Source organism: Staurois parvus, unplaced genomic scaffold, assembly GCF_062004578.1.
Source record: "Staurois parvus isolate SC_StPar_1 unplaced genomic scaffold, SC_StPar_1.0 ptg000393l, whole genome shotgun sequence".
Lineage (NCBI taxonomy): Eukaryota > Metazoa > Chordata > Amphibia > Anura > Ranidae > Staurois > Staurois parvus.
Window position 1 is genome coordinate 872,973 of NW_028318189.1, and position 24,067 is coordinate 897,039.

At 41.1% G+C, this 24,067-nt stretch overlaps 1 protein-coding gene across 2 annotated transcripts in view; it reads right to left on the reverse strand.

Annotated features, from left to right (window-relative positions):
* Positions 1–24,067, reverse strand: part of PALD1 (phosphatase domain containing paladin 1) — a 419,780-nt gene that overhangs the window by 120,975 nt on the left and 274,738 nt on the right. For both annotated transcript variants that reach the window (XM_089686197.1, XM_089686198.1), the window contains 5 exons: positions 11,423–11,539; positions 7,101–7,280; positions 3,170–3,367; positions 914–1,054; positions 745–816 (listed from right to left, as the gene is read on the reverse strand). In XM_089686197.1, the coding sequence (XP_089542323.1) occupies positions 745–816; positions 914–1,054; positions 3,170–3,367; positions 7,101–7,280; positions 11,423–11,539 (708 nt within the window). The remainder of the gene's footprint in view (positions 1–744; positions 817–913; positions 1,055–3,169; positions 3,368–7,100; positions 7,281–11,422; positions 11,540–24,067) is intronic.

Genomic DNA, 24,067 nt, shown 5'->3' on the forward strand with positions numbered 1-24,067 from the left:
TTTTCCCATCTGTTATTATCCCTTTGGCAATTGGATTTTATGCATACTGTCACAACAGCTCAGTGCTCACTGTATTTTCCTTTTGTTCACTACATTTCAAATTGATGACACTGTACTTCAGGATGGGGCTTAACAATTCTGGGCTCCAGTACTGGCAATGGCAGCCCGGTGGCATGGAGATTTTATTTTATAAAGTCTTATAAAGTTTTTTTTTACCAGTGCTTTCACTACAGTGAAACTTACAAAAGCAAAGTAGCATTGTCTCTTATTTACAGGTCTTTTAAGGGATCTGTGCTTTTGCCAAGCATTTCTCCTGCTAAAATTGCATTACTTTTTATGAGACCTGTAAATAAACAAAGAGCACCACTCAGCACAGAGTATGTCATAATGCCATGCAATTATGCCATACAATTATGACATACAAACAGGGAGGGGGCTGACATTTTTAGGTATTTAAACTTGTGCCTCTTTAAGAATATATTAACATAAACATTACTTATCATTAACATTCCAAATTAATTATATACTTTTTGAGGGTTGTGGTATCTGTGACTATGTCAAATCCCCTCCTCTTCAATAGACATGCAGTGGGGAAAAACCTGGCATTTTGATTAGAATATATAACCCTTGTAGCACTGCCAGCACAGTAATCTACTCACATTAGTATTCGCATGTATGATATAAATGAGTACACATGTGTATATTAATCAAGGGAAATTAAATCATTTATAGTAACTGTCTCACCTCAAACTCTCCCTTTGTGTACTTGGCATCTGGAACACTAACAATTTCATCCTCACTGATTTCAGGAATGGTCTGCAATAATAATAATAATCATCATCATCTATACACACACACATACAGTATATACTGAGTAAGATCGAATACTCCCGTATTTTGATTTAAAACTCACATTAAAATGCCAGAGAATAAGCAAAGCAATGACCATTGCTGTTGTTGTCCTTCCTTTTCCTTCATGACAGTTGAAGACAAAGGCGGCATTGGAGTCCCTTGCAAGTATACACTTCATAGCTTGGAGAATCATGTCAAAATCCTGCAAGATAACAATACTCTTAATTGTTTTTGCTTGTAATGTGTCACACACAATATACTAAAATAAAATATGTAATGAAGAGCTCTCATGTATTTTTTAACTTATTTAATCTCAAAGGGGTCCACCTTCACTTTTATGAATGACTGATCATCGCTGTCGAGATGATGATGATGCCATGACATTGCTCACAGCGCTGTCTATTCAGTCATAGAAGCAGGCTGTGTGATCTTTGAGAATAGCAGTGCTGGTCTCCAGAGAAACCCCTATTTTCCAGAGACCAGTATTGTCACTCACAAATCCATTTCCTTCCTATCAATGCGGGGGAAAAATGTCCAATAATGTAGCCTAGCAATGGCAAGACCCATTCCATCGAGACCAAGTGCTACATATATATGGTCTTCCACAGGGTTAAATAAAAATTTAAAAAGTCTAGTGAACATTTTTCTTTAACCCTAGTGCTTTTTACAGTGTCACGATGTATGATTGGAAACAGCACTTATTTCCTTTTCTAAAGAGGAACAGAAATATAAATGATGGCTGTTTATGGCAAGCCAGACAGGATCACAAAAAGAAAAGAAAAACTTCAGATTGTGTGGATGTGAGGTTCAGATATGGATGTCACAACGCCCCCCTGCTCTGGGTCTTTTCCACTGAGCCCCAGGGTAAGCAGGCATCTTTCCACTATGCAGGAGTCCCTACAAATCTGCAATACATCGTACATAGCCATGCAGGAGAACCTGCATATTGTGGTAAAGTGCTGTTAGGCTAGGTTCACACTACAACATGGTGCAGGAAATCCGCAGTCCATGCACCATTCCTGCATTCAAAACACACTGCATTTGCAATTTGCAGGGGTGTCAAGGTTAAGTTAGTGACACCCCAAACACAGCTCACAAAAATGTGTTTGCCTGCACCGGACCGCATGTATAAATATGCCATGCCATACAGGTGCAGTATGCTTCCAAAAATAGTGCATTCACTACTTTTGGTGCCATACAGTATAAATTGAGCCCATTCAAAATAAATCAGCTCAAATTTCACCGCACTGAATCGCATGTGAATTGAACAGGAACGCTCTGCGTGTTCTTGACCAATTGATAGTGTGAACTGAGCCTTACGGACTCCAGAAACAGTATGTCGCAGAGTAGAGGAAAAATTCTCTCATGCACTTTCTTGTCTCTGAAATGTCATATGACGCTGCTGAAGAGAGGCATGGCAGGACATTCTCTCAGTAGATGCCAGCCATTGCTCTGCTTCTGGGGTCTGATAAGATTTTTTTCCTGAGGTAGGGGCATTTTGCAGAAGAGGGGTGATTTTCTGTTGCAGGTGATTTTTGTTTTCTGCCTAAAGCATAACTAAAGACAAAGTTTTTTTTGTTAGTTTTGAACATAGTGTAGATGGATTAGAATGCATGTTAGGTTTTTATTGCTGTCTGTGCTGTCTTTGCCCCCATTAGCGAGATTCACCCTCTCTATTTGTCATGTTTACTGTTATAATCAAAAGTGAAAGTAAAAGAAAATCCCAAATTTTGGGTTGTCCCCAGAAAAATTACACAGGGGAAATCATCCAATGAGGACACTAGTTCTGGTGACTTGGGGGTCCCCTAAGGATTCCCTTAATTTGCAGGGATTTTTCTCACTTCCTATTTTAGCTATGGGGCAGGAAATGAAGGTAAATCTCCAGGAGTAATATACTCCTAAGTGCCATACTTGTGACACACTAATGGCCCCTTCACCCCATTTGCTGGACTGTATGTTACATGTTTATGATCAATGGATTCTATATGCAGCCATGTACACTACATACTCCTGACCACTGTACTCTGTACACTGGGCTAAACATTGCATACTTTTGAACACTGTACTCTATAATATAATGACATACTCCTGACCACAGTGTTTATTATCTCAGCAGTTCCTGAATTCCAAGCAGTCGTTAAATATTTATTTATTTTTTAATGTTTTTCTCGGAGTACAATAATTTCAGCATCCCTGGATTCAGTTATAGAAGATGTCATTAATGTGGAGTTTATTTCTCCATAAAGTACCAGTACGACAATGCAGCTTCCAGTAATTTGAGTACCATATTATTTGTTTATTTGTTCTTCCTCCTCACCTGTTCCCTGGGAGCACAAAAATCTGGAATCGGAATTCGTCTATATGCAAGGCCTGGACATGAGCTCTTTTGTTGGTTGAAGATTTCCTGCATTGTCAGACACGTTTTAAACATCTTCATCTGCTTCTCCTGTTCCAGGTAGACCTCTAACCATTTTTGTGAACTCAAAATATGATTTGCTATTGTGGTTTCCAATTCCTGAGAAAAAAATTAGAACATTTTGGTATTTTATTGTTATATCTGCAAAGATATGTACAGTTTAAAAGGGGAAAAAATGAGCACTTGAGCCACCCAGACTTATCCTTAGGGATACATACAGTGTACTACTGGTTAAGATACACACTGTATGAGATTTTCCAAGATATGAAATAAATTACAGTGTCACTTTGGCTAAGCCTTTGCTTATAAACTAGAAATTAAAAACAATTGACTTTAAAGCAGAACTTCACTCTCTCAATCAGCCTTGAATAGTTTAATCCTTGTGCTGCTAGCATTAGTAAATAGATAGAAAAATTAAATATAAAAGTAAATATCTATTTATCACATTTACTTTTTTTTTTTTTTTTTTACATTTCTTCAGTTACTTCCTGGTTTCTAAGCCTAGGCAAATGATGTCATACATACCAGGAATTTTCAGGAGGGGTTTTCTGAACTAAGCATGCTTTAATGCCTGAGCTAAGGGCAGATGTATTCCAGGAAGTAAATGCTACATGAATAATCTGCCCTTGCTCAAGTTGACCATGGCTAGAAATGCTAGGCAGTAATTTTCGAAGTTTTTTCTCAGCAAAATAATGGTATGTATCAGTGCAAAAAACCCTTATGTAAGACATGCCAGTTTATTCATCATGGACAAAAGGAGTTCACTGTTAAAGGGATATTATATCAGATTAAGGAATTTTACACATGCTCTTCTGAATACGTGGTCTATTGTCTAATTTGTCTTTGTGGTCTGAACTATGTGGGTAGAACCACACGTACCCTTCGTAAATGTTTTGGTGAGCACCGTTGACTCATAGAGGATGGAAAAGATCAGCATAGCATACCCAGACATTTCCTTGAATGCCACGAAAAATCCACTGACGGTCTTAATGTGTGGATCATTGAAGGAATGCCACGGGACCTCCCTCTGGCAGAGCGTTTTTTGCGTCTCTGTCAGAGGGAAACTTTTTGGATCTACACCTTGGATGTGTTATCCCCTGGTGGCCTAAATGAAGAGCTTGTAATAAGCTCCATTTTATAGAGACATTCGCTTCCCTCCAAATGGTGGTTATAAATATCAACACAATATCCTTATGCAGCTGTTTGTACTTTTTTCAACTAATTTAGGTATATCCCTTTCCTATCCCTCTCTCACTTAACTATGATCCCTTTTATTACATCACAAAGGGATAATAAGGAGATACATAAAATTCACATACTAGTATAGCAAGCCCATTTATTATAATGCATTTTTATTAAAATGTGTTTTTCTAACTTTGTTTTTATTTTGTTTTTATATTTATTTCTATTAATTTTTTATTTATGGTACAATAATCTACCTTTTTCACTACCTCATTGATTTATTCATTATTATTAATATTTATTTTCACCTCCATTGGTCCATTCTATTTATTTATTTTTAGATATAATTGTCATTTTCTATTTCCCTTCTATCGAATATGCCATTTTTTAGATATATGTTATTATATGTATACATACACACTCGTATACTTTTTAACCCTAAAGCATTAGAGCTATTCTCTCGTGTGTTTTTATTCTATTTTTATTTCTGTTTTATATCTTTTTTATACTTGTATTAATTCTTGCACGATGCAGGAAAACATGTAGGTCCTTAGGACCCAGGAATTACTTGCCTCCCTCCCATTCCCTTCACACTATAAAAATGTCAGGGTTCTACTGGGGCTCAGGTCTGAAGAAGAAGCCTATTGAGCATGCTCTGAAATGCATTACCGCCCCCTTCACCTGCTACATCTGACTCTGCTCTCCAAGCTTCATTTTTGATGCACAGGCACATCCTGGTCTCTACTTCCTGATCCTATAGGCATAGTGTGCTGCTGGACGGCTGGATGTCCCACCTGGATCTAATTACCACACGATGAGCCTTTTTAATGGTTTATCTTGTAAGTGCAAATTTTCCATTGTTTACTGAATAAATTGTCAATACTACACTTAGAGGCGCCTTCCTCTCTTTTTCTTGACTTCATTTTCCAGCAGAACTTGGCACCTGCCTACACTGCCAAAAGCACCAAAACCTGGTTCAATGACCGTGGGATTACTGTGCTTGATTAGCCAGCAAGCTCGTCTGACCTGAACCCCATAGAGAATCTATGGGGCATTGCCAAGAGAAAGATGAGAGACATGAGACCAAACAATGCAGGAGAGCTGAAGGCCGCTATTGAAGCATCCTGGTCTTCCATAACACCTCAGCAGTGCCACAGACTGATAGCCTCCATGTCATGCCGCATTGAGGCAGTAATTGCTGCAAAAGGCGCCCAAACCAAGTACTGAGTACATATGCATGCTTATACTTTTCAGAGGTCTGATATTGTTCTATGTACAATCTTTGTTTTATTGATTGCCTGTAATATTCTAATTTTCTGAGATTGTGGATTTGGGGTTTTTATGAGCTGTAAGCCATAATCATCACAATTATGACAAATCACGGCTTTTAAGTTGCATTACTGAAATAAATTAACTTTTGCACGATATTCTAATTTTTCGAGTTTCACCTGTAAGGAGTTAGTGATCTCTTCTAGGGAAAAAAGTGACACAACTCAATATGTTCCATCTCAGAAACTTTACCCCAGCTAGATCACTAGCAAATTAATTTTTTCACAGTTTATGGCCATGTCAGCACGTCAAATACATTTGATAAGGGTCAGTGGGGTTGATTTACCAAAATTGGAGAGTGCAAAATCTGGTGCAGCTCTGCATAGAAACCAATCAGCTTCCAGGTTCTATTGCCAAAGCTTAATTGAACAAGCTGAAGTTAGAAGCTGATTGGCTACCATGCACATGTGCACCAGTTTTAGTAAATTTATCCCATTGATTTTATCTCCTCAGTCCAGGCACTTCCCAATATTTTTCATCGCAAAAAATTGCCTATTGGGAATTAGCAGAGAAGTACTAATTTCTAAATATACTAAAGTGCTATCCATACAGTCTGTTTTTATGCTAGAAAGGCGATCCTCCTACAATAGAAAGGGTCTTCTCCCCCTTATATTATGTATTGGAAAAAACTGATTAACAACATTCTGCCATTGTATAAACTCACTTACAGACTCAAGAAAAAGCAACAGGTCTTTGATTAAAATATGGGGTACATGGATTTCATGCACACACAATTGTTTCTCTGGATCCAGAGTCCTGATTAGCTCTATATATATGCGAATGATTTTTATTTTTGCCCTGTATATGCCTTGATCTACTTGTAGTGATTTGATGTAAAGAGACATGAGACAATAGTATAACTGTTGTGATTGTTTTTGTACTTTCTATACTTTTACTGACAAAACCAATAAGCATGTTGTAAAAATATAAAAAAGAGAGCACATGTTTTTTTTACTCCCCACAGACAATCCTATAAGTTAATTTAAATATTCATCAGTAGACCCTCTTTTCATTAGGGTTTGGTAGGATATGCTGCCCTCTAGTGGTTTAAACTAGCAGAGTACCTTTATTTTGAAGACATGATAAAAAAAATTATAAAATTTTCATTGGTAACCTTCACATTCACTTTTACATATAGTGTACTTATTTACTTATATTATGTAATAGTAATGTATTGCTACAAAACTTTGGAACACCATTAAAAAAATCTATTGAATGCACATATATAAAATACACTTAGCAGGCCAGTGATGTGAGAGAATGTAAAGAAGAAACAAATGTTTGCTAAAAAAAATGGTAATAAGCTGTCAGAGGTTCTCACCTCAAGCTGCTCTGGTGAAGTAGCAGTTACTGCAATATGCTGATCCAAGTTGTCTGGTTCCCTTTCAGAGTATATTTGTTCATTGCCTTCAAGTACAACATCTTCTCGAAGATTCACCCACAGAATGCTGGAATATTTTCTCTTTGCATCAGTTAGATAGTTGAGGACACAGCCTGTGGCCTGGTAGCAGATGTAACAAGTATTTTAGTAATCTCAAAGTACTCATACATGCAGAACACAGACCAGTAGTGAATCAGGAACTCTTATTATTGTTTTAGGACTCTTACTGTAAACACCACCACAACACACTCAGGGATGTGCAATCCCTATAGCCTGATGCCCGGGACATGCAGTTCCGGGCACCGGGCAAGAGGTTTTTCTTTACATTTATCCCTGCTGCGGGCAAGCAGCAGGAATTAGAGCCAACGGTCGGCTCTCTTTTAAAAGAAATCTGAGCAGCAAACTAGCCACTGGATCGCTTTTACAAATGGCAGAGGGGACATCCCCCTTGCACGGGCTGTCCCGTCACACCAGGACACCTAATCGACCATATGATGCTTCTACCAACTGATCATAAAAGCATACTTCCAGGTTCCCTGGACATAAACAGCACCATTTTTAATAATGGAAAGCATTTAATTACACCGATCTTGTGTGATCAAATGCTTTTAAAGGCAGAGGAGGGATCTGGGGTCTTATTTATCCCAGATCGCTCAATAAAAAGCACTTGTCACTGCCTATTGCTGTCACAAGGGATGTTTTTTCATTCCTGGTGAAAGCAATAAAAGTGAAAAAAAAAAAAATTAAAACAACAGTGTTAAAATAAACAATTTAATTATTTTTTTAAAAGCATCCCTGTCCATGTACGCAAAGTCGAATGCATGCGTCGGTCCTGCACACAAGCAAACAGCATTCGGCCCACACATGATACATCACTGAGAATGTTAGATCAAGGACAGCAATTCTAGCACCAGACCTCCTCTGTAAATCTAAGGTGGTAACCTGTAAAGGCTTTTAAAGTATGGCTTTTGGACAGTAAAATTTATGTTGTTTGTTGCCGCTGCACGGGCATGCGCAATTTTAAAGTGTGGTATCTATTTACTCAGCGTTACATCATCGTTTATATTTTACTAAAAATTGGGTTTAGTAATGTGTTTTTTGCATTAAAATGAAAAAAAGTGTTTTTTTTCCAAAAAACAATTGCGTTTGAAAAACTGCTGCGCAATTACAGTGTTACATAAAAAAATGCAAAACTCACCAATTTATTCTCTAGGGCCTCTGCTTTGAAAAAAAAATGTTTGGGCGTTTTAAGAAATTTTCTATCAGTTTAAGTCGCCATAAAGCTCCTTTTGTTTTTAAAAGCCCCAGACTTTCCTAAAAGCACCTCTGCCTAATAAAAAAAAAAAAAATCAACTTTTCATATTTTCCAAACTGGCAAAACATTTTTATCATCAGAACAAATAGATTGTTATGAGGGACAATTAGATTGGAACCCTGATTTAGTCCTTGGACAAGTAGTTTTTTAAAAAATGTCCACACCCCTGCACACTATTTTGGGGATGGTGATTCCCTACGCCTTTTGGACATTAGTAAAATATTAACAAAACACATTTGGATTTTCCAGCTCTTTATATGATATATAAAGTCTTGAATACGACCACCAAACAATTCTTGGAAATTACTGGCTATACCATTTGTACCTCACTTTGCTTGAATTATAATCTTTCTGTGGTATTTAAGATCCCTGTATTTCTACAGTAGAACTAAGTGGGTGTCAGTCAGCATGGCATCTTCCCTATACTCAGAGTTAACAGCTAAAGACCTCCAAACTTCATGTGGCCTTCAGATTAGCACAATAGCAGTGTGTAGATGTAGAGAGCTTCATGGAATGGGTTTCCATGGCCAAGCAGCTACATCCAAGCCTTACATTACCAACTGCAATGCAAAGTGTTGGATGCAGTGGTGTAAAGCACACTGCCACTGGACTCTAGAGCAGTGGAGACGTGTTCTCTGAAGCGACCAATCACGCTTCTCAGTCTGGCAATCCAATGGATGTGTCTGGGTTTGGTGGTTTCCAGCAGAACGGTACTTAGCTGACTGCATTGTGCCAAGTGTAAAGTTTGGTGGAGGGGGGGGGGTTATGATGTAGGGTTGTTTTCCAGGGGTTGGGCTTGGCCCTTAGTTCCAGTATAGGGAATTCTTAAGGCGTCAGCATACCAAGATATTTTGGACAATTTCATGCTCCTAACTTTGTGGGAACAGTTTGGGGATGGCCCCTTCCTGTTCCAACATTACTGAGCACCAGTGCAAAATACAAGGTCCATAAAGGCATGGATGAGCGAATTTGGGGTGGAGGAACTTGTCTGGCCTGCACAGAGTCCTGGACTCAGCCCTATAGAACACCTTTGGGATTAATTAGAGTGCAGACTGCGAGCCAGGCCTACTCGTCCAACGTCAGTGCCAAACCTCACAAATGCGCTTATGGAAGAATGGTCAAACATTCCTAAAGACACACTCCTAAACCTTGTGGACAGCCTTCCCCGAAGAGTTGAAGTTGTTATAGCTGCAAAGAGTGGGCCAACTCAATATTGAACCCTACGGACTAAGACTGGGATGCCATTAAAGTTCATGTGCGTGTAAAGGCAGGCGTCCCAATACTTTTGGCACTATAGTGTATACCAATCAGAGAATGGCTTAAATAATTTAAATGGCTGTGCACAGAGCAGCCCTGATTCTCTTCTTTTCAGGTCAGCGCTCCTGGCTACCTTACCTTAATACCCCCATATCAACCTGCTTTACACGCACTTACGCACACTCACTTCCAAGCCTCACTCTGTGTGTCCATAAATACATAGAATGTGGCTCAGCCCTGCCCCTCGCTCCCTCCTTACTGAATGTGATTGACAGCAGCGGAAACTAATGGTTCCCACTGCTGTCTCTGAGCCAATGAGGAGGGAAATCTTTGGGAAAGCCTCTGCTCTGGGGCACATCACTGGATTGAGATCAGGCTCAGGTAAGTATTTAGGGGGGCTGGGAGGGGGGAGCTGCACATAGAAGGTTTTTTTACCTTCATGCATAGAATGCATGAAGATAAAAAACCTTCAGCCTTTAGAACCACTTTAAACTATCTGGTGTAGGTAGACAGAAAATCCAAGAAATATTATACATGATCTATCTTTATAATAGTCAAGTTGCTAGCTTTGTTCTCAAACTGTTACCAAAGTAAAAAAAAAAGAATAATTAAAATAACAAACATGTTATACTACAGTGGTATTGCACAGAGCAGCCCTGATCCTCCTCTTCTCGGGTCCCCATGCGGTGATCTTGGCTCCTCTTTTTCATGTGTCCCCATAGCAAGCTACTATGGATGCACACCGTGGCTGCACACTCCCGAGCTGTGTTTCTATGGAGCTACCTACCCCCACTTCCTCCTCACTGCAATTGATTGACATTGGTTCCTGCTGCTGCTCGAGTGCTGTGTGAAGAGGAAGAGAGGGGAGAAGAGATGCAGCCGTGCACAGCACTAAATCCATCCCCCCCCCCCTCTTCCCTTTAACACGGGGGGGGGGGGGGCAGAGAAAAAGAAAACGTTTTTTGCCTTAATGCAATATGGTAAAAAACATTTTTAGCTTTAGTGTCACTTTAATTACACTGATATTACAGCTGATATAAAGGCTTGGTGGCTGTGCTCCCTGGTCATCTGTTTAATTCAAAATATGGCCTCCTATTAAGCTGGGGGTCTTAAGCTTGACATTTCTATAGTATTGCCTCCTAATAACAGGTAATGCCACAGATCAGATATTATTAGGGTTGTTGTCACACACATTTTAAATGTGCTATGCAGTTCTGTGTTCTTTATTGGATTTGTGAATGCAAATAAAGTAGTGGGTTTTTTGTTTTTGTTTTTTTGCTTGTTTGTAACCTTTTTTGTATTTTGTTTTTGTGTGTTTGTAAACAACTTTTTTGGTGTTCGGAAAAAAAAAGTGAAATAAAATCTAATGGAAAATTTGAGAAATATAGCTAACCAAAAATCCAACTGGACAAACAGACTTCCTAAAAATGGCCAAAGCTTTTATACAGACACAGAAATAGCAGATATTTCACCAACAACAGTCCCAAAAATATAGAGGAAACAATTTATAGTGGCTTGACCCTTTATATATACCAATAATAGGAGATTTTGTGCTTTAAAATGTTGACAGTGGAGCTACAGGGAGCTTAAAAGGTTTTCCATTAAAATTATATTAGTAAAGCTATGACAATCTTTATTTTCAGCATAAAAAAAAACAAAGACCTGCAACTGGATATTAGTAGTACTGCACCTTGGAGTTTGGCTGAGCAGTGCCATAAATGGCCATCTTGGGAACCCTTCTGAAGTTGGCTACATTCATTTCTTTCACAGTACTTAGCACATCTGGTGAGAACCGATCATCCAATACCTGAAACAATAATTAACTAATTAAACACACATTCTAGCAAAAAAGACTCAAATTGACAAAATTTTCATTTACAGCTTCTGCATTTCTTTTTTTTTTTTTTTTTTTTTTTTTCCAAAAAAACGTTTTATTGAAGTATGAAAGGTAAACAAATGATAGACAGATACGGATCGCAGTCCGTGCAAAATTTCTTGTACGTTCTCCCGTAACGCAGACGGGATCAAGACAATATATTAATTTGTAGAACATCAGAGGACGGAGTTCCACAGTAAGGCAAAAGTGATAGACGTAACCATAGTAATACTGACAGCAGCAAGTACTTTAGATAATTATGTTATACACTAGGCTCTATGTAAGGAGAGTACACATAAGCGGATTCTGAAGTGATCGACAAAAGTATCCTCACAAGGCATCTATGACATATATTTCCATCTCTAAAAAATGTGGGCTACTGTTGTAGAATATCGTTACATCTGTATAGCTATGAGTGTTCCGTACCGAATGAGAATAATAGCTAATTAGATTATGAGAAAAGCGGGTGTAAATGTGAGAAGGAAAAGAAAAGAAAGAGAGGAGCGTGGGGATGGAGGAAGAATATGAGATGAGATATCAAAATGAGGTGGGAGGAGACCCACATAACAAATAGAAGGGGGGAATGGGGAGAGAGAGAGGGAGAGAAGAGGGAGAAAAGAGAAAAAAAAAAAAACAAAAAGCAAAACAACAGGGGGGGGGGGGGAAGTGGTTGGATGATGAGGTTCATATTTAAATAAGCATAACCAAACCAGTTACATCTATTAGTAACAGCCTGGCTGTATCTAATTCCATCTTTTTAAGTAGCGATATAATTCAGTGAATGACCGTTAATGGAGTTATTGCCGAGGTGAAAGTTCTAGAGGCCTTCTGTGTCTCCAAGTCTTTCTCGTTCAATCCTTCAGCAAACCAAGGAAAGTATCAGTAGATTGGAAATGGGTCCAACAAGCCCAAGTCTTCCTGAATCGCTCGGGGTGATCTTTTGCCACTGAGATCAGTTCCTCCATTTCAGCAATCCTCTGGATCCTAAGAATCCACTCTCGTACGGTGGGAATATAGGCTGATCGCCAATGAACAGGGATACACTGCTTTGCCGCATTTAACATGTGTAATGCAAGGGACTTACGGTAGATCCTCACCGGAAGGGAGGAGTGATGGAGTAGACATTGTGCTGGTGTAAAGTCTAGGGTGTAAGTGGTTACTTGTCTAATGATGTCCAAAACTTTTCTCCAGAAGGGCTGTAGCAGCGGGCATTCCCACCATATATGGAGAAGAGTACCTTTTGCCTGGGAGCATCGCCAGCATAAATCTGGCACTTTAGGATCAAATTTATGAATCACAGATGGAACTCTGTACCATCTGGAAAAAACTTTGTAGTTGCTTTCTTGTGTAGAAACACATATGGAACCTTTATGCATGTGATCGTAAATGTGGTTCCATTCCTCAGGTGAGATGGAAATATCTAGATCATGTTGCCAGGCTGCACAGGCCTTCAGTGAGTGAGATGTATTGGAACTTTCCAATAGGGAATATAATTTGGATATTACATGCCTCTGTGGGAGATCTGTAAAGCAGAGTTTTTCGAAAGCTGTAAGTGGTCTTGAATAATCCTTTAGATGTGGGGAGTTACGTAGAAAATGGTGGATTTGTCTATACATCCAAGGCGTTAAGGTAAGGGCTGGCCACGCCTTTGTAATGTCTTCTCTAGATCGGAGCTTAGAATCTTTGAGAAATTGACGTACTGTTAGGTTATCTTCCCGTTTATACCCAGCGAGAAAGGTCGTAGACATCCCTGGAATAAAGTCCGGGTTCAATTTGAGCGGAGTGAAAGGGCTCGGAGAGGAAGAAAGTACTTTTTCCTGAAATACTTGCGCGCTACATCGTAAAGTGGGACCTATAAGTGGGTGCATCCGAAATTCAGAAGGGACATGGGCGGTTTTCAGCCATGGGGAGGTGGAAAGTGGTATCTTTGAAAAATCAGCCTCCAAACCGACCCAGATCTTACGAATGTGATTCGTGGTCCAGTCTACTAATCTGGCTAGGTGGCAAGACCTGTAGTAACGAGAAATATCCGGTAATCCAATCCCTCCATTCTGCTTGGGCATAGTGAGTTGGGTGAAGCTGATTCTTGGGCGTTTATTATACCAAAGAAAAGAGGAGCAGAGCGTTTTATATGATTGAAAGAATGAATTTGGTAATTGAATGGGTATTGTTTGTAGTAAATATAATATTCTGGGGAGCACGTTCATCTTAAGTATGGCTGCTCTACCAAACCAAGAGAACCAAGGTTTATTCCACGTCTGAAGGTCTTTGGAAATGTTACGCAAGAGGGGTAGAAAATTTGTTGCATATAGTTCGGTAAGATGGGAGGGTAGTTGGATACCTAAATAAGTGATAGTTTCTCGTTGCCAGGTAAAGGGAAAATTCGATGTCGCTTGTTTAACCACCTCCGGTTTCAATGATACATTAAGCGCTTGGGATTTAGAAAAGTTAATTTTGAAGTTAGCCAAATACTGAAATAATTTGAAATCCTGTAACAAATTAGGTATCGTGATATGAGGATCTGTCAGGAAAAGCAGTATGTCGTCAGCAAAGGCTGCCACTTTATGCGTTTTGCCATTGATCACAATCCCTTTAATGTTGGCATTATCTTTAATGCAATTCAATAAGGGTTCCAGTGTAAGAATGAATAAGAGAGGTGACAGTGGGCATCCCTGTCTGGTCCCGTTACTGATCCGAAAAGAGTCTGATAGGTGTCCGTTCACTCGCACTCGCGCTGTGGGGGCTTTATATAGAGACATAATATAGGTCAAAAAGCGCAAAGGCAGTCCAATGCCAATCAAAACTGCCTCTAGGTAATCCCAAGCTAGTCTGTCAAATGCCTTCTCGGCATCTAAAGAGAGAAAGAATCCGGACTGTTGATTTTGGGTTAACCAATGATGTATATTTATGGCCCTTATTGTGTTATCTCTGGCTTCTCTTCCCGGAACAAAACCCACCTGATCCGGAGATACGATGGAGTCTATAACATGTAGCAGACGATTAGCCAGAATCTTGGCAAAGATCTTCAGGTCAACATTCAATAGGGAAATAGGTCGGTAGTTCGCTGGGGACGTGTGATCCTTATTCTCTTTGGGTATAACTGTAATGTGAGCCTCGGAAAGATTGCGCATGGACTGCCCCGGAGTGTTTAATGAATTGAAAGCCTGGAGAAATGGGAGTGCTAATACGTCAAGAAAAGATTTGTAATAAGAATTAATAAAACCGTCAGGTCCTGGACTTTTACCAGGTTTCAACTGCGTAATAGCTTGTTGTAGTTCCGCTAACGTCAGAGCACTCTCTAATTCTTTTGCTTGCGATCTAGAGATCGGTTTAGGAAGATATTGTGTGAGGAATGACTGTATAATGACCTCACGTGGCCTAGTATCCGCTGCTGGTTTGGACGGTAGGGATAAATTATATAAATTAAAGTAGTACTCCTCAAATTCCGCCGCAATATCCGACGGTGTTTTCAGTATGCGTCTATTTTTGGAATGGAGCTGATATACGTGCCGAGCAGCCTTTTTGGATTGTAAAGCCCGAGCAAGAAATTTGCCACTCTTATTTCCATGTTCGTAGAAAAGTTTTTGTTGAAGAATAAAATTACGTTTAGATTTCTTTTCCACTACCTCGCTGAGTTGTTTACGTGCTTGCTCCAGCTCATTAAAAGATCTTATTGCCATAGATCGTTTATGGGAGCACTCAAGTGTGCGGACTTTGTGCAATAATGCGTTGAATGATGCTTGCGCCATACGTTTTCGCTCAGACGAGATAGATATTAGAATTCCACGTATCACACATTTGTGCGCCTCCCACCGTACGAGAGGGGATGTGTCCGAGGATGCATTTTCTTGAAAGTAGTTCGTCAAAGAACTACGGATCTGAGGAATAACTGATGCGTCCGTTAGGAGAAATGGGTCCAGTCTCCATATTTTGGAAGTACTTGGTGTATCCAGGAATTGCAAAGTGATCATAATCGGGTGATGGTCTGAAAGGATCTTCGGTTCGATCGAGGCTGACTTCAAGGCGTATAAATCTTGTTGCGAAAGAAAGAAATAATCAATTCTGGAATGGCGTTTGTGAGGCGCAGAGTAAAAGGTGTAATCTTTGTCCGAAGGGTGCAAAGTACGCCAAGCATCATGTAGGAGAAGGTCTTTCAATTCAATTTTAATTTGCTTAAGTGCTTGGAACGGGGTGGATGAGACCCCCGAAGATGTATCTTCCAATGGGTTCAATGCTACATTAAAGTCGCCGCCTAGAATCACAATACCCGATTGAAATGTAGCAAGTAACTTAGCTATGTTACGAAAAAATCCTACTTGTGCTGTATTGGGACTATAAATGTTGACCAAGGTAAGTGGTTTATTAAAGAGGGTGCCTTTAAGAAAAAGGAATCTTCCCTCAGGATCCTCGAGCGATTCAGAAAGTTCAAACGGAAGAGTCTTGGAAAGTAAAATGGATACCCCCTTGGCTTTCACCTCCGCATTAACCGAATGGTATGCCGTGGGATAATGAACATTGGAGAATCTAGGGACTTGGTCTGCTCGGAAATGAGTTTCTTGGATAAAGAGCACATCAGCACGAAGGCTTTTCATGTAGGTAAGAAGTTGCGAGCGTTTTTCAGGTACGTTTAGGCCCCTCGCGTTAAGAGAGGCCACGGAAAGTGTGCAAATTGACCGATTCGATGTGTGGTTGTTCGTCATTGTGGAATCTACCCAAAAGGGTTGCTTAAGGGCAATATGTGTACCAGAAGAGTATCACGCGGGTAGGGAAAGAAGAGAAAAAAAAAAAAAAAAAAAAAAAAAAAAAGGGGGGGGGGGAGGGGTAGAGGGGGGGGGGGCAGAGGGGGGCAGGGGTGATGAAAAGGGGAGTAAAGAATAGTATAAAGACTGGAAAGAGACTAATATGAAGTAACAGAAAAGTTAAAATAGAGACGGAATCATACAGGAAAGATTCAAGAGATTTGAAGAAGAAGAAGGGGAGTGTTAGGTGTATGCCCCATAAACCCAAAAGTATGTATGAGGCTATTTCCCTTCCACTTCCTTTAAAGATTATATTCCAGAGGTAGAATAGACCAGCTACTCTATCTCATAGTACAGCTCCCAAGAATTGGTTATTTGCAAAATGTTATCTGGGAGTCTGAAATTAGAGTCGGAGGGTATTCAAACCCAGAGACGGCCGATTTTGATAAAATACAGAATAATCTGAAAGAGGCCTAACTCTCCTGAGTAAAAGGTGTAGAGGGGAAGTAATCTAACATGAGGTGTCCTTGACACATAAACGTAGGTGGGAAATGGCTCATTGAAGACGAGAGATAAATAATGTGTAGCAGGGGGTGGATAAAGGCTAGAGTATTATATGCCAAAGCATATTGAGCAAAATGGTGTATGCATCCACTTGGACCATATCAAAGCTCAAGAACAGTGAAGTGTAACTATAGGAGTGATATTGAATGTGTACCAGAGAGAAAAAAAAAAAAAAAAAAAAAAAAAAAAAAAAAAAAAAACCATAAGTTATGAGTGTACTACCTGTGAATTTGGACAGATACTGAGAAAGTACAAATCACTTGCGCATAGCTTAAATTAACTGTAAAGATGTTATGTTATCACAGGTAAAACATAATGCAATCTATAATCTGTCTTTTCCGTGAAGATGTTGTAAACCAAGCCAAAAAAAAAACAATCAAGTCAACTAACGAGAGATTTCCATAAGCCATCTCAATTGCGAATAAAGATATCTACTTCACATGAAACATTACATGACAGTAGCAACAATAGCACTTATGAGTAAACTTGCGTGTAGGCTTCAGAGCAAACCTCTATTTAAACTGTGCTTGAGACAATAGAAATATGAGACCCAATCCGGGGATGTAATATATCGCTGAACACCCCGTTGCTTACCGAACAGATACAGGATGGTGGGGGGGATGTGTCCAAAAATCCGTGGCCCAAAATGATCCCTTTACTGATCAGAGCAGCGAAATTTTTGGGGCCAAACTAGACCTGACCACGGAATAGACTGTTAACGTAAATATCAAATATGACGGTCCCAACTCCTATAGCTGAGATACCACCCTAATCATATCTAAGTAGAAGGTATGTAATAAGCCAGGGCCCAAAATGCATATTGAGGCATTTCCAGTTGCTATGCAGTACGCAAACCATTTAAGGAGAGCGATGGGGACGTGCGAGAATACTATTAAAATATTGTTTACAATGATCAAACTAAAAGATAAGGGTCAGAGAAATTTATGTATAACGGTACATGAAGGTGGTCCGGAGTCCCAGGAATCCAGATCACCGCATCATGTCTTAGTATACAGTAGGAGCGAAATACGCTTCTCCGTGCAATATTAAGCCATAGGGGCTGCTATCCTTTGTCAATACAGTAACTATATGTGTAGAGGCTAGGCCCAAGGCAAATCAGTTTATAGAGAGATAGACATGACAGAGAACTCTCAAAGACCATAATATTAAGATGCAAATAGTAGGAACAGAAAGACTCTCCAACCACCTGTAACATGCTCTCAATATAGTGGGATCCAGAGAGGCAGGCCGCAGCCCAAACAAGGGCTTAGCCCGCGTCTCTGGATCCCAACCGCGTTTTCGCTCCTATATCCGACAGGGTTCATCATGTGTTATGTTGGGCCTTTTCTTACCACGTTAGTAAATTGTAGTACTGGTAGGGATATGCACAAGAATATCAGTAGGGTTGTCCTGACCTAGCTCAGCAATATCACAACCGAAGGTACAACAATAATTATATGCCAGCAAGACAAATATATATCACTGAGAAATAATATACGTAAAGGTTTTAACAACGTGATGCGATACACATACCCTTAAGTCCAGACTTCAGGTATACCAGAGAAGTTAGATAGGACATATAACAGAACCTAGAATACAAAGAGAGGCGCAGACACGATCCACTAGGGGAGTAGTCTCGAAGTGCAGGGTTGCTTATCCCCCTTCGCCGTAGTAAATGGTAACGGGGAGAAGTTATTCATGGCGCGCCTTGCGGTGTGCAGGTGATGCTGGTAGACTGTCTCCAGTAATAAGCCTCCTACGAACCGGGGAAGTTGAGGCTTGATGTGTTAGCTTGCGTCGTCTGTCTCCGCTCGAGGGGCCAGTAGATTGCGCTTCCATAGGGCCTTCATCTGGCTGCGATTGTAGAAAAGGTTCAGTGGACCAATTTGGAATATCAGGTAATGGGATACTCAAGATTTCACAGAATGGTGCAAGATCCTCCGGAAACCTCATGAGAGCTGATCTCCCCAAATGTGTTGCAGAGAGACCAAACGGGAACTTCCAACGGTAGGCGATACCTTTAGAGCGAAGTAGATCTAGTAAAGGGCGTAGGTCTTTCCTGCGTTGTAGAGTAAGATGGGAAAGATCTTGGAATAGTTTAATTTCGGAATCCTGATACAACAAGCGTTGTTTATCTCGAGCTCTGCGTAATATGTCCTCTTTAAGTCGGAAGTCGACTAGACAGCAAACTATATCTCTCGGTGGGTCAGAATCTCTGCCTTTAGGACGCAAAGCCCTGTGGAGGCGTTCAAACTCAATTGGAGATTCATGTGGTCTTTCTAATAGATCATTAAAGATGGAGAGAAGAGCTTGGGTAAGGTGGCTAGGCTCAATTGCTTCTGGTACACCGCGCACCCTTAAATTGTGTCTTCTTCCCCTATTATCCAAATCTTCGATGTGACGATCGAGTTCTCTTAGGTGCATGGTGTGTGTGTCAACCTGCTTACGCATATCATGGATAGCAAGGCCTTGCAAATTAACTTTATCTTCTACCAAGTCCAGCCTATAGGCTACTGCCTGTAAGTCAATGTGTAGCTCAGCTATTGCCGCGGAAAGAGACTCTTTGATATCCGACGCAACTGCTTTCAAGTCCCCTATGGTGAGGTGAGCAGGTTCAGAACGACCCGCTGCTGCAGCTGCCGCCAAGCTCAAAGGCTGAGAAGGGGACTCCTTTGCAGGCGAATGCAATGGGGAGGCAAGGGCGGATGAATCTGCGTGATCCGGAGTGTGAGATCGAAATAATTCCGGAATGCTGCGATTAGCCGGACCACCTGTACGGCGAGGGGATCTGGAGCGAGGAGTGACAGCCTTCTTATCTGCTTTCCCCATGTCGGCGGCGAGTCTTGATTCTGATTGCGTAGCCCCACCTACGTGTGTCAAGGCTCAAGGAATTATATTACCATTTTCTCTGGGGTCAGACTGTGTCCCCCAAAACTGGAAAGTGAAAATAGGGATAGATAGTGGAAAACAAGCCCTAAGTTGTACTGTTCGTCTCCGCGTGCTTGAGATTAAAGGCGAGACAAGGAAGACACTTATTTTGCTGTGGAAATGCAGTGACTATCGCTGCCTTCCCTGTATAAGAATCTGTGGGTGATGTAACAACCGTAGGCCTAATCTCAGCACAGCTTCCTTCTTTATGGGCTGTAGCAAGGTCTCCGCAATAAGCCTGTGTTCCCTGGGTTTGTGTGGGGGATGTCTCGATGGACCCTGGAATGCTGGTAGTTGTCTGAGGGATGAGGTATGTGACCTTGGCAAGTAATCCTCTTTTGGGTGTGATTGCAGCCAGCCTGTGTAGGGTGGGAAAGGTCCTGGGCCCACTAGGCCGCACTAATCCTCGCCACCCCTGTATCCCATATGGGGGGGAGGGAAGGTGATCAGGATGCTCCTCCAGGACGTCCTGACAGGCACGGAGGGATGACAGGCAGCAGACCACAGAACGAGCGGGAGGGGGGGTTATCAGTCCTCCCCCTTCCTGATCCTGCACCCACCGTCACACCACCGCTGACCGGCCCGTCATGCACCAGAGGGCTCCGCGGCTCCACTCGGCCGCAACAGGCCGCACCAGATCGCCACCCCAGGACGGCTCGGAGGGATGACAGGCAGCAGACCACAGACCATAGAACGAGCGGGAAGAGGGGTTATCAGTCCTCCCCCTTCCAGATCCTGCACCCACCGTCACACCACCGCTGACCGGCCCGTCATGCGCCAGAGGGCTCCGCGGCTCCACTCGGCCGCAACAGGCCGCACCAAATCGCCACCCCAGGACGGCTCCAAAAGTGCCTCCGGCTGCCCGGCCGCAATGTAGCAGGGACGGGTGAGTAACCCGCTCGACCCTACCCTCTTATACGACCTGGATGCCAGTGGATTACAAAGCGAGCCGCCGGAGCTCCAGGTCATGCGACTTGTCCGGTCGCCATCTTGGACACGCCCCCAGCTTCTGCATTTCTATCCTGTAAATTACCTATATTTATTATACTGCACTATATATAGAATAAGTAATTCTGTAATACTTTATTAAAATGGAGGGGCACTGACCAAATCCAAAGTGGTTATTTACTAAAGGCAAATAGGCTGTTCACTTTGCAGGGGAAATTATTCCTAAGCTTTGTGAATTTGGTAAAAATGCACTTTATACAAAATATCATATCATGTGCAAGGATAATAAAAACATTGTATTTTTGCTTGCACGTGATTGGATGATAGGAGTCAGCACAGCTTCCCACATTCACTAAGCTAAGTGAACAATTCATTTGCCTTTAGTAAATTAACCCCAAAATTTCAAATTTGGAAACAGAAACTGCAGATTTTGGGCTTAGGAGATAGACTCTATAAAAACTTCAATAAACATCCTAGGGCATATCTCCTAGGCTTTGTTCTCCCTGACACTATTGCCAGCAAACTCCAGCTATCATTTTGAGCCATATAAGGCTAGGATCTCACTGTAGTGCATCTGGGAATGTGTGTAAATCAAACATGTTCCCTGACACACAGGCAAAACACGCTGTTCTTTACACCTCATGTCCTCTAACACCAACGCATCGGAAACTACCGTGCATTTTCGGAGGCACAAAACTTCATGGTGCAACAGTACTATGTGGTTTCATGTGACTGCGTTTTTGAATTTTGGAAAAGGGTTGGGGACTTTCTTCCCCATGTTTGCCTAATGCATTAAGAGGGCTCAATCCTTTGGGCCCGATAACATGGGTAGGTGGTGGGAAAACAAGTAGCACATGACCCAGGAGAAAATTCCAGAAGGTTGCATGACTAGTGGAAAGTTCTAGAACAACGGGGCTCATTATATAAAGGAGCTCCATCAGCGGGAGATTGCCAGCTGGTCAGTGTCAGTGCAATGAGCCCCCCCCCACCCCTTTTTTGTCGCAATGCATGTTATGTGGTATTGTCACCCTTTACATTTAAAGGGGAGAATGTTGTTATATTTATTCAGTTTGAGCTCGAGTCCTTAACGACTGAGCTATTTGATTGTTATTTGATAAGAGAAGGATAAACATGATTATTAATTATTTATAGTATTTGTTATTTATTTATTAACCGCTTGCCTACTGGGTACTTTTACCCCCTTCCTGCCCAGACCAATTTCAGCTTTCTTTGCACTTTGAATGACAATTGCGCGGTCATGCAACACTGTACCCAAACAAAATTTTTATCATTTTATTTTAGACAGATAGAGATTTCTTTTGGTGGTATTTAATCATCTCTGGGATTTTTATTATTTGCTAAACAAACTAAAAAACACTGAAAATTTAAAAAAAAAGTTTTTTCTTAGTTTCTGTAATAAAATTTTGTAAATAAGTAATTTTTCTCCTTTACTGATGTGTACTAATGAGGCTGCAGTGATGGGCACTGATAGGCAGCGCTGATGAGGAGGCACTGATGGGTATGGACAGGCATCACTGACAGGCACTGAAAGGCAGCACTCATATATGGCACTGATAGGTGGCACTGAGTAGCACTAATAGGTGGCACTGATTGGAACTGTTAGATGGCACTGACAGGGGGCACTGATAGGCAGCACTGATTGGTGACTCTGATAGGTGACACTGACTGGCACTGATAGCACTGAAAGGCAGCTCTGATGGGCACTGGTATGTGGCATTGCCGGGCACTTACAGGTGGCATTGAAGGACACTGACAGGTGACACTGATGGGGCTACACTGATCATCAGGGGACTGATGATCAGTGTAGATGTCCGCTCTGAGTAATGCCGATTACCAGCTCTCCTCTCCTGATGAGCTGTCAGTGGGAGGAGAGGACTGCTGATAACCGGCATTTCCTATTTACATGTGATCAGTTGTGATTGGACACAGCTGATCACATGACAGAGCCAACATCATCGGCTCTTTACAGTGATCGGTAATCCGCTGTGTCCCAGGGACACAATGCACCGCTGATCGTCGTGCACCCCCAAGAGCACGCACGTGCATTTAGAGTGGAAGGACGTCATATGACGTCCTCCCAGAATGAGACAACCGCCGCCCTCCCGTCATTACCTTACATGGGGGGCGGGAGGTGGTTAAACCAATAAAGTGCCGCGGCCAAAATTTTGCCATTATAGATTGTGCGTGTGTTTGTATTTATTTAGATAGTTATATAATGGGTATTCAGGAGAGGGAGAAAAGGTGCAGCCTGCATTCCCATGAATGGGCTGCTGTACCCGCACAAATGAGCCTGTATGGACCACCAACAGTGTGAATCTAGCCTTAAATAAGCTTCTAAACAGTTTTCAAAATATTGTTACATAGTAATTACTCTGTTTCATTAATTTTTAGATCAAAGGAGTGAAAACGACTTTTTTTTACTAAATAAATACTCTGCAATACTTTGTACCATAAACAAAATTTTAGATGATATTATTGGAGGGTACTTTTTGAATGTGTACTACTAGCTACAGTAATGTTCTAAAATTAAACTTGTTTTGTTACATATTTGTTTGTAAAGTGCATAAAAACAAAACAAAACAATACTGCTAAAACAAGGCCTTTTTTGTTTGTCCAAAAAATGTCTGCATTACTTATCTTAAAGCTGAAGTTCAATCTACTTACATCCCGACACCCTCCCCTTCCCGGCCCAATATCCGCATGCTAATTAAATATTTTTTATTTAAATCCTTTTCTATTCCACACCTTATTTCAGACCCAGTAATGTAATCGCTGGGTTTTTGTAATTCTTTGTAACAATTCTTTGTAATGTACGCAGATTGTGTAACGTAGGCATGGACAGAAGAAAGGGAAGCCAGGGTACAGTACATTGCTTCTTGGAGACATCATAGTATTCTGCCTCGCTACCACTCTCAAGAGCCCTTAGCACAAACAGTGAGTTGAGAGTTATGCAAAGAAAGACAATAAGATTAAGGATGAGAAAGCTAAATGAAGTCTACATAACTTTCCACAGAAATATATTTGTACTCTCTTTTTTTCCAGTTTGTACAAAATGGTTGCCAAGTGGTTAACACTATGATTCTGCAGTACTGGATTCTGTTGTACTGCACTATGGTTCTGCAGTACAACAGAAATGATTTACATTGTAAATTCTCCCCATGTCAGCATGTGGCTACTCCAGGTGCTCTCTCCTACAGCCCCCCAAAACTTATGGATAGTTGAGTTCTTTAGAGACAGAAGCCCACAAGTAGAACCACAT